The 12128-nt window shown below is 45.7% G+C and overlaps 1 protein-coding gene across 1 annotated transcript in view; it reads left to right on the top strand.

Moving 5' to 3' along the window:
* LOC308311725 (von Willebrand factor D and EGF domain-containing protein) overlaps positions 1-12128 on the top strand; it is an 81161-nt gene that overhangs the window by 33232 nt on the left and 35801 nt on the right. Inside the window, exons 15-22 of the mRNA XM_080758511.1 lie at positions 2496-2694; positions 3496-3632; positions 3917-4078; positions 5506-5610; positions 7679-7793; positions 9596-9882; positions 10186-10405; positions 11230-11367. Of these exons, the coding sequence (XP_080614637.1) occupies positions 2496-2694; positions 3496-3632; positions 3917-4078; positions 5506-5610; positions 7679-7793; positions 9596-9882; positions 10186-10405; positions 11230-11367 (1363 nt within the window). The remainder of the gene's footprint in view (positions 1-2495; positions 2695-3495; positions 3633-3916; positions 4079-5505; positions 5611-7678; positions 7794-9595; positions 9883-10185; positions 10406-11229; positions 11368-12128) is intronic.

The following is a 12128-nucleotide window of genomic DNA, read 5'->3' as shown; positions in this document are numbered from 1 at the left end:
AGCTGGGGGAGTGGGGTCCATGGCTGCTGGGGGAGTGGGGGCCATGGCTGCTGGGGAGCTGGGGGCCATGGCTGCTGCTGGGAGCTGGGGGAGTGGGGGCCATGGCTGCTGGGGAGCTGGGGGCCATGGCTGCTGCTGGGAGCTGGGGGAGTGGGGGCCATGGCTGCTGGGGAGTGGGGGCCATGGCTGCTGCTGGGGAGCTGGGGGAGTGGGGGCCATGGCTGCTGCTGTGGAGCTGAGGGCCCTGACATGCTGTGAAAGCTGGACAACATAACGACATGCGACACATAATGTACTGTACAGTACGGCTCACCTTAACGACATGCAACACATAATGTACAGTACAGTACGGCTCACCTATAACGACATGCGACACATAATGTACAGTACAGTACGGCTCACCTATAACGACATGCGACACATAATGTACAGTACAGTACAGTACGGCTCACCTATAACGACATGCGACACATAATGTACAGTACAGTACGGCTCACCTATAACGACATGCGACACATAATGTACAGTACAGTACAGTACGGCTCACCTATAACAACATGTGACACATAATGTACAGTACAGTACGGCTCACCTATAACGACATGCGACACATAATGTACAGGACGGCTCACCTATAACGACATGCAACACATAATGTACAGTACAGTACGGCTCACCTATAACGACATGCGACACATAATGTACAGTACAGTACGGCTCACCTATAACGACATGCGACACATAATGTACAGTACAGTACAGTACGGCTCACCTATAACGTCATGCGACACATAATGTACAGTACAGTACAGTACGGCTCACCTATAACGACATGCGACACATAATGTACAGTACAGTACGGCCATGGCTGCTGGGGGGCTGAGGGCCATGGCTGCTGGGGGGCTGGGGCCCATGGTCGCTGCTGCGCCGATGGTGGCGGTGGAGCTGGGGAGGGGGACTCCGGTCCATCTCTGATGGCAGGGTGATCCGTGCTCGAAGGACCATGAAAGAATTGTATACTGTACGAAGGGGTTTGCTGGTTGTAGGCTATATCACCCTTACACCAGTGTGCCTATTAGAGAACCATGCAGGACCATAGTCGGCTTGTGGTTTCACATATATTTATTGAGGGTGACATGGAGTGATGATGGTTGAATTATATTAATGCATCAAGGTGGACACAATCAGGTTTCTACCTCTTCTCCCATTCAACATTTCTATTTTTTTTTCTATTTTCTATTAACATTTGGGTGCACATTGATTTGGGTGACTATTGATAGGCTATGTACTGAAACAAGCTATTATGTGCATATAATATAATAAATAAATATAAATATAATAAAAGGAATTTGTGTTCCTGCTGTAGTATTCATGTTTCTAACTTCAGACAGCAGTAGTTGCAGAACATGTGAACCTATTGTTACATTCTAGGACTGATAATGAAAATGTCTCCGATTTGAGGTATAGTGCAGCATTTTGGCCACAGAAAGAGTAATCTTCAAGATAGAGAGGTCATCTTGGGCTTAAATTGAAGCTTAAGGATATGGGAAGTTTTCTATATACAAGTGAGGCAGTTATATTCACCCTAATGTGCTGGAAAATAACCATCTTTGTTGTTATTTGTTAAACGGACAGTGTATATTTTTGTGTTTCTGAGGATGATGTAGGTCATATTTAAGAATACAATGGTAGATAGCCCCAAAATCCTATTCTGCTACTTACCCCTATGTGTCAAGATACTACATGACAAATTTTAGACTACCAAGTCGATTTTTGTAATTTTAGTGAATTAATGTATGCCTTTACACAATTTCGCCAGAGCCATATACCAAAAAGGGGGGTTTGAGGTGATAACCACTAAAAAGCTACCAGTCAGCAAGGTCTATCATATCAAAACCTAATCTAGGGATGTATAGGAATAAAAAAATCACAACTAAACTTTGCCGCCTTTTCGGTACCGATATCTCGTCCGGCCCAAGGACTAATAGGCATTACATTTAGTTTGACTCAGTTGCACAGATAATTCTGAGCTTGTAGATGGGCTATATTTCACAATATTGATTGTGGTATTTATGAACACACACTCGGTGCCGGAAGTACTTAAAAATTGAGGATGCTCGGTTCGAATCCCTAAGACGCTTCTAGACGTCCTATGTGCAGTTTGTGTTAAAGGTTTTAAAAGTCATTACAATGTAACTTTAGAAATGTGCAGATACCACTGTTACGTTAGAAAACAATGTTTCACATTAAGCTAATCATCTGCGCACCTCCCAAAATCATTTGGGGACCCCCACTTAGGGTCCCGACCCCCAGTTTGGGAACCACTATGTTGGATCAAAACATGTTCATGTCGAGGACCCAAATGCCATGTTCATTTTGCCATACTCATTTCGCTGGGGACCCCCCTTGGAACCCCTTCAAGGATCGCTGGGGGTCCCGGGACACCACTCTGAGAAGAGGTTAAATGTATATATATATATATTGTCTACGTCCAGGTGCCATACTTGGAGAATGAGTGCGAGCGGAGGTTGCTGGAGAACCGGACGGTGCGTGCGGCAGAGCTGGGCGACGCTCCGGGGGAGGTGGTGACCGCCCTGCGCTGCCCCAACCTCTGCAACGGCAACGGGCACTGCACCGAGTGGGGCTGCCAGTGTTACCCCAGCTACAGCTTCTACGACTGCAGCCTGACGATCAGTGAGTATACGCTGTGCTGTGCGGCCCTGTTCCCAAATGTTTTAGCTCAGGACCCAAACTTAAAACAAGTTGATTATAATGGAATAACTTAAACTAAATAAGTTCACAACACAGTGGAAGCTTGGGAGTGAATCTATAGTTCTAACTGCAATGGGGGTGTTCGTTCCACCGTTTGGGAGCCAGAAGGGGAAGAGTCTGGGAAGTGTGGAGTGTTGTCCCGGATGTGTTAGGGAAGGTTCTAACAGATCCCCTGCAGATTTTAGATGAGTAGGTACTGGGAATTGGAACGTCGCTATACAGTAGGCTGACCTTCCCATTCTGTGTCAAAGTTTTCCTGAGCAAACAGCTCAATAACCCCAATAACAGTAATACAAAACATTTGCCAAAATGTTAACTTATAAGTACGACTATTCTCCTGACGGTATTCTTTGTGTCCTGATAGTCCAGACTATAATCCGTCCTGCAGATCCTGATCGGCTAACCGTATTCTTGGTGTCCTGATAGGTCAGACTATAATCTCTCCTGTAGATTCAGATTGGCTGCGCGACTTCAATTTATATCGTCGGCAAAGCGTTTCAGTTTTTTTGCCGACGCTACAAGTTGAAGCCGTGTGTGAGCGTCATTTCCATCCACCAGCTGTTTAAAAACCCGGAAGAGACGCCTGCTCTAGGCGTTTTCTGACGCGAAGATGTGCTTGCGCCCATAGTCTAACCGTATCCTTGGTGTCCTGATAGGTCAGACTATATTCTCTCCTGCATTATTCTGATTGGCTGAACAGTGTTCTTCTCTGTCTCCTGATAGGTCAGCCTGTGGAGGTGACAGACCTGGAGAACAGAGGGCTGTGTGACATCAGACACTTTGACTGTCGCAGCGTCAGGGTGTTTGGCCTGGGCTTCATCCAGTCCCCAGACCTCAGCTGTCTGGCTACCAGACTGACGGTAAGACCCTTCACAACGTCGCCACACATGTCTAGACCCTCGAGGATAAAAACGCTATCCAAACCTACCTGGCCCTTTGTGGAAAAAGGCTTTGTCAAGTATTATTATTATTTTTCTATATTTCTGGACATTCCTTAAGACCACCTTAACAATGAACATAACATCTGACACTGGACTCATGTTTTTACATTGTGTGTGTGTGTGTGTGTGTGTGTGTGTGTGTGTGTGTGTGTGTGTGTGTGTGTGTGTGTGTGTGTGTGTGTGTGTGTGTGTGTGGTCTACAGTACATGAATGGTGAGTGGTCTCCAGGTGAGAAGCAGAGGACCAGAGCCACGTTCCTCAGCTCCAAGGTTCTGGACTGCGCCGTTCCGTCCCTGAGCAACATGGCCGCCCACACAGAGGACTTCATGATGGATGACAAGCCCTACGCACGCTGGGAGATCCAGGTAGAAACACTTCACACACTGTTGAGGAACTTTTACTATACTGGAAGATTTCTATTATAATTTGATTATTTCTATTATTTACTATTTTCAAAATGATGAAAAAAATGTATATATATTTTATATATAGGATATATCTAAATCTTCACTGTTTTGTTTATTCAAGATTCAGGGTATACAGTAAATCAAATGACAGCATATGTGACACACCCATATGAAACTTATAAAAGATAACAAAATGTTTTGAGTCCATACACAAAATATTGTGGTAGCATAAAATAAAAATAAGAAAATAAAATAAAAAGTTGCATAGTCCTATGCTAACATGGAAGCGACACTAATACAAACCACATAACCTGAATCAAGTTTTGAAACAAAAACAAGACAAACGTACGACAAGACGAGACAAGACTATCTTTTGAGATAATAACTTTAAAGGGAAACCCATGTAATAATAAATGGGTCCATTTACCCAGAAATGGGTCGCGACCCATTGTTTTTAGATGCACTGGTGTAGTCCACTGCACTGCTTTTTTTAACCCATTGAAACTGGGAAAGCATCTGTGACATGTTAGATTTCTGCGTTGGCTATTCAGATGTTGAAAGTGTTTTAGTTTAGAAGGCATTTCTAGAATCATGTCTTAAATTAAAGACCGTTCACATAATCTTAATGGATAAAAAAAGGACAAAAACATGCTTTTCTGAAGTTTACTGAAGTTTCTTTCCAGCCTGCTTTTCTCAGAACCTTTTCTCGGGAGTGTCCAGAGACTGCCCCTGGAAAATCAGCAAGCTGCTGCTTGAGTTTAATTAGTTCAACGTATCTTAATGTGTAATGCGTGTGTTCCGCTGCTCTGTTTTATCGCATGAGGTATAATAAGGAGACATGTTGCCACTGCATTCTGTCTGATTTGTAATTATTATGAAATTAGACTAATTTCCCACAGTGATCGCTCTCTCAGCGATCGCTCTCATCTGCTGTCCTTTAACCAGGTTCACCTGCAGGGTTCCATTTGGGAAAAAAAGAAAGAAAAGAGGGAGGGAAACTCGCTTCCTTGCTCTCTCCCACGCTATTAAGTTGCCACCAAAAGTACTGGAAATACTCAAGTAAAGTAGTAATGCCTCAAAATGGTACTTAAGTACAGTACTTACTGACTTTATTATAACACTGCCAACCTCGTCGCTTAATATTGTCCCACCTCCCAGACTCGCCCACCTCTTCAGACTCCATCTTAGCCCCAAAAACCTTACTCAACTTATGTAGTTTAGATAGCATTTTTGTAGACATAACACACGCTGTACGCATAGTTTCATAGATTCTTGACGACTATTTTTTATGTATTTGATGTCTTACCACCACATTTTGTTCTTGCTTACTGTACTGTCACTCTGGATTAAGTTGGCGTCTGCTCAATGCCTAAATTGTCCACTAGGTAACGAACGACGGCTCCCAGTACAGCCAGACCAAGGTGCTGACCATCTACGACGGCGTGTGCCAGATCTGTGACTCCTCCCCCTCAGGACTCTGTAAGTTAAAGGTACAGTAACTCGGCACGCATCAATAAAGGCCACCGATAACGACAGTTAACCACTTTGACCCTATATACTTTGTTGATCGGGGTCCCGCTGGGGTCCATACTTTTTCTTTCACGATTTTCACCCATTGTCAATTCAGTATTTTAGCCATGACGTGAGCTGCTGTCCACTTGGACCCGACATAACGTATAGGACTACAAAATGACGTCTAATTCAGGCTATTTGCCTGAAATACCTGGCATTGAGATGAGGAGGAGGAGGAAGGAAATCTGACATGATAGGTTAACCTCATATCAAGAGGTGGCTGTTGGTTGGCTTCAGTGGTGAGTGGTGTCAGTACTGCTGTATGTGGCCCGAGACATGGACGCTCACAGTGGTGTCAGAACTCCTTTAAGGGTCCGAGACATGGACGCTCACAGTGGTGTCAGAACTTCTTTACGGGTCCGAGACATGGACACTCACAGTGGTGTCAGAACTTCTTTACGGGTCCGAGACATGGACGCTCACAGTGGTGTCAGAACTTCTTTACGGGTCCGAGACATGGACGCTCACAGTGGTGTCAGAACTTCTTTACGGGGCCGAGACATGGACGCTCACAGTGGTGTCAGAACTTCTTTACGGGTCCGAGACATGGACGCTCACAGTGGTGTCAGAACTACTTTACGGGTCCGAGACATGGACGCTCACAGCACAGCGGGAACGAAAGGGCCCCTGAATGGCCTCTACAGTACACACGAATGCTACAAATGGCACTCATTGTCACTATAGGGCTGACCTCGATTAGTCGAATAGTCGACTAATCGATCGGAAACGGGTCTCAGTCGACTGACCACCTCTCAGTCGATGTTCACCACATTTTTTTTTTTTTTTAATCAATCTCCAATGTGCATGTGGAGTGTGTCTGCCTGTGTGGCAATGTGCCACTGCCTGTGACTTGAATCGCACAGTGCGCTGGCCTGATCTCAATCTCACCTGCTGTGCTCAATCTGGCTAATGACAAGCCTCTCAGTCGATGTTCACCCAACATCGACCCCCATTCGTGGGGGTGCTCAGTCGACTATCAGTCGACTATCAGTCGACTAACAGCAAATTTATTCATATTAATTTAGACTATACAAATCCTTAGTCGGGGACAGCTCTAATTGTCACATGGCCGGACCGCATCAGAAATGTGAACGGGCAATTTCAGAGAGAGACGGATGAAGCTGGCACGTTTTGAGCTTGTAGATCGGCTATTTTAGCTATTTCTGAACACGTCTGTGTGTGTGTGTGACAAAGTAGCGCATTTGTTAAAATGCGACTTTGTCGCCAAGTCGCCGGCCGTTTCAAATGTAACATAAGATGGAGACGAGAGGTTTCTACCCGACTGCGACGAAAATGTGACGAGCGGTGCTAAAATGGAGACCTCCAGTTGTTTAGATGTCAATGTGCAGTGAAGCATTGTTGCATGTTCGGTGTGGGACGAGTTGCATGTCTGCGATAGCACTTACTGTAGATTTTGGATGAATCAAGCAAGCGAGCAAGCAGATAAGCAGTTCTCTCCCTCGCTGGTCCAACATGGAGCAATCAATGTCTCATTTTAAACCCCCATGCATGCTCCCCTCCTAGCGCACACACACACACACACACACACACACACACACACACACACACACACACACACACACACACACACACACACACACACACGGACGGACGCACCACACACACGAGCACACACACACCCAAATGCCAGGGGATAATCCATGCTCGCCAATGTTGAATCAAATTGAATTACCTGAGGTAGAGATGGTATGTTAGATTATTTATAGCTCATATCCTGTCTGTTATAGTCCAGAGAGAGAGAGAGAGAGAGCAAATCTGTTGCTGAAAAGTTCAAAATGTTAACGGCCCAAATTAAAATTTCATCAACGTTTTCTGGGAACTGTAGTGCTTTAACTTTTCTGAAGTTCTAAGTTAATGATTTAAAAAAAATGTATGTCTTCACGACTCCTCCAGCTAATATTGTCCTGTCTTTCCGTTTGTCATGCTCTCTCTCTCTCTCTCTCTCTCTCTGTCTCTCTCCCCCAGGAGAGGACATGTACCATAGACGGGATGTGTTTTGCAGAGGGAGACTCCAGCCTCACCAGCCCCTGTCTCATCTGTGACCCCGATGCCTCCAAGTTCTCCTGGTCGCTCAACCAAGGTATGGTTCCATTTGTACACCCGGTCCCCACCTTGAGAAGCACTGCATTAAACGGACAACAGACAGGGGGGCATATAGAGACAACAGACGTGTTCCATTCATATAGAGACAACAGACGTGTTCCATTCATATAGAGACAACAGACGTGTTCCATTCATATAGAGACAACAGACTGGGCTTGGACGTGTGTGAAGACAGGCCAACAGGCCAGGGCTTTTGTTGTGTTGAGCCCATCCCATCCCATCCCCCGGCAGATAGATGGCCTCTCTTTGGCTGTTGCTTTTTGAATGTGCTCCTGCTGAGAGAGGAGCAGGACAACAAGAACACGGATATCCATCCTGCTTAATGGCTGCTGCACAGGAGAGCTGCTGTGGGACCTTTCAGATCATGGGTGGGTGGGTTGAGGAGGGGGATGGAGGAGGGGTTCGAGAGGACGTCCGACCGACCGACCTCCGGCCACGAGTTTGATCTGGCCCATGAGGAAATGCATAAAATACAGGAAGAGCATCTTCAGGAATAATAATATATAAAAAATAAAAATAAAACACTTTCCCCCAGGCAGCAATCACTTTGTAGCTTTGATACAAGAAAATAACATGGGATAGTTTCTTCTGGGTGGTCTGTTCCGGGCTTTAAGTGCGCCCGTGTTAGGGATTATAGGCACGTGTCTTTGAGGTCCCGTTGAGGGGGTGGGTGGAACATTAGGGGGTATGAATTAACCTCCTAATCCCTATATTTAGTTTACCGTCCGGAATCACAAGGGCTCTATACAAGGTCCTCATGGCGGACTCGGCTTTTCACCTACCTTTTGAAAATCATCGAATATTCTGCGTCGCTCCATTCGACACACAGGTGCTCTCTTTAATAACGCTCACGGATGTCCTATAGAATCGGACAATAATGATGGTCAATACGCGACAATGAGTTTGAAAGATACAGGCCGTGATTGAGAGCCTGCTCTGTGGCCATTGCATGCATGATTGGATTGCGTTGTAGTGCTGTTTTCTATGGCTTCTAAAAGCGGGCGAAACCATGGAGAATCACCGAAAACCATGGATGACCCATAGGTTAACAGCACCCTCCAGTGGCCACGTAAAACATGTCAAGGGCAGGTAATGCGTTTAACATTACACAGAAAATATATCTTTATTCACTTTCATGGGGCCTTTATTTGGTGTAAGACCATTTAAAATGTTTTATTTCTCCAACTATAAAATGTATTTTTTCAAAATGTTATGTTAACCCTAATGTATATATCCAAAATAGTCCCTTTCATCTTAAACATACATAATCATAAACTCACAAGTCCTACAGGGATCCGATGGTATAATTATGAGCGCTTGCGGTTATGGTTAGGTTAGGGTTTGAGGTATGGGTTGTCGGTCTAATGACTGTCGGACTAATAATAGTGTCGGAACTAAAGCCTGTAGCCTTCCTTACAAGCTCACGAAGCATTGCGTTGCAACGCGTTGTGAGCTTTGGTTCAGAGGGAAATACTAGAAGACTTAGGATGGAGCCCTGGGGGACTCCATTCAACAACAACAACAACAACAAAGGAGGTTAAAACAAACGACACACACTGAATTCTCCCCTCTCCTTTCCTGTTATTGTATCCCCCCTCTCCTCTCCAGTGCTAATTTTGACTTTTGTCATAGTCTTTTGAATACAATTTTAGTTTTAGTCATATTTTAGTCCTCTGGAAAGGTTTTAGGTTTAGTCTACTAAATCTACTCTACAGCTGATTTTGTTTACACTTGTTTTTAATGAATGTGAAAATAGCTCCTCTCTCCCTCTCCCCGCAGTGAATGAACCCCCGACCTTCCACCGTCCCGCGGGCAGGCTGCGGACATTCCCCGGGGAGAACTTTGTCTTCCAGTTCTCTGCCTCCGACCCCGAGGGCTCTGCACTCCTCTTCCAGCTAGAGGAGGAGGGCCGGGAGCAGGAGGAGCAGGAGGAGGAGGAGGAGGTGCAGCTCTCCCCAGCAGGCCTCCTCATCTGGAAGGTTCCTGGCCAGGAGCGGAGGCCTCGGCGCTCCTTCCGCTTCATGCTGTCGGACGAATGCAACGCCCAGAGCACCACCCATGTGGAGGTGAGGGGAGGGGAGGGGAGAGGAAACAAACAGTGTTTTCCATTCATGTTTTCCTTGGTTTTTCCTTTTATTATAATTTCCAAATAATTACAAAATCATGTTTAAACGGCACAATTTGACAAATATCATTGCTGTCGGTCGCAAACCTCATGGGTTATAGTTACTATTTAGTCGCTAGCTCTTGATAATTTTCATTGTTTAAATTTGTATAAAACGGACAGCTAGTCTTAACCAGCCTGGGAGGAGAGGAGAGGTGGGGGTGGTGAAGAGGAGTTGAGCCTTGCCTTTGTCCTCCCTCTACAGGTGGAGGTGGTACCCTGTGGCTGTCAGAAAGGGGGCACGTGCGTGACGGATGTGAATTTCCCAGCAGGCAGTGGGAGGTTCCTATGCGTGTGTCCCGAGGGGTCACAAGGTGACCTCTGCGAGCGAGACGTGGACCGCTGTGCGTCGTCCCCGTGCACGGCCGGCGTGTGCATCAACGAGGCCCGCGGCTTCAGCTGTGAATGTCCTACAGGGCTGACGGGTGAGTCACGCACACACACACACACACACACACGGGCACGCATGCGAGTACGCTCATTCGCGCGCACATGCACGTGCGCACATACTGTATGCAACACACCCCTTAACGTAATTATAGCTTTGATTTCTTCATTCAGTTTTTCTTTTCTTTTTTCTTTAGTTTAGTTTTTAATAGTTTCAGAGTTGTATTTTTCCCGTGGGTCTAGAGACCTGCTAATGCATGGTTGGCTGCGGGAGTACAGCGTTGACAGACAACAGCCAATCAGCGTAACAAAAATAGTGACGTCATCTCCAGTCTCCAACCGTAGACTCGAGCCCGGTTTTGGCTTGGCTTATCACTGCCTGCAGCTACAATTTTTGAGGGCGATAGCCCCTCCTATGTCCAGCTTTTAGCGTGTCTGTAAACAAAAACTTTGTCCTGACACAAACATGAAATGCCATTGACAATGAATGGACAATTTTAAGTGTTTGTGTAAAGACAAACACTGAAGACGAAGGTGAGGACGCAAATTCTGATTGGCCGGAATGAGACGATGTATGATGATGTACGATGATAAGAGTGCCCCTCGCTTCACACGGGTGTGATTTTTATTATTATTATTATTAGAAATGATGTCTTTGCCACAACTGCCTACCAATGATTGTCACTGTTATTTAAAATGAACATTATAGTGACCAACTATATGAAAATGGACAAAGCACTCCTTTGCAACCATTTGCATGCATGTCTAGTTTTTGTTATTTTGCACACACGCACGCACTAACACACACACGCACACACACACACACACACACACAAACACGCTTCTCTTGTTGTGTGTGAAGGTATGACGTGCAGGGAGGACATTAATGAGTGTGAGAGGAAGCCATGCTACCCTGGGGCTCCTTGCATCAACAGCTTCGGTTCCTACAGCTGTGCCCCCTGCCCCCAAGGCATGCTGGGAGATGGAGTCACTTGTACAGGTACAGTAAGCTCAAGGTGTCTAACTCATTTACAAGTGTGTATCCGCCTACAACGAGCTCAGTGGGTTTGTGGTTAGAGTGTACATACACCCTGCGATTGGGAGGTCAGGGGTAGAGGGTTCAATCCCAGTTTGAGTACAAAATTATTACCCAATTCCTGACTGCTTGGCACACAGTATTAAGGATCCATGCAAGTCCCTGCAACATACTAGTGTCATGTCCATGGGACAGGAGATAGACTCAGGAACCATTGGTTAATAATAATAATCTTTATTGTCCCGAAGGATATTCATTTTCACAGGTCTGTTCAACACCAACAGCAAAAGCAGCACATAGTACAGAAACAACAAAAAAAAAAACATGAGTTCCCCACTGTGTACAGAAACCATCCTATCGGCGGGGCAGTTTGTTTAATGCCGCGATGGCTGAGGGGACAAAACTCCTACTGAAACAAACCTTTTTCCAGGGTAAGGTTCTGTATCTTTGTCCTGATGGCATGAGGTTGAAGAAGCGATACAGGGGATGATCAGTGTCACGTGATATTAAATGGGTTGGTCCATTTAAACCCACCAGGAGCGCAAGCAAAAGCGCACAGACACTGATTTTCTTCTTCTCCGTGTAAATGAATGCAGCCGTTCTCACTGGAAAAATGTGTGTGCCTGCACGCATCCTCATTCAAATGCATTGAACAGCCATCCCGCTGTGGCCTTGTGCAATAAGGTGTTTGTGGTAGTTATTTTTTTTTTGGGTGGGTTCAAAAC

This window comes from Protomyctophum bolini (assembly GCF_963924005.1).
Source record: "Protomyctophum bolini genome assembly, chromosome: 24".
NCBI classification, from domain to species: Eukaryota; Metazoa; Chordata; class Actinopteri; order Myctophiformes; family Myctophidae; genus Protomyctophum; species Protomyctophum bolini.
The sequence above is the reverse complement of the archived record's forward strand: the minus strand, read 5'-3'. Positions and strand labels throughout refer to the sequence as shown.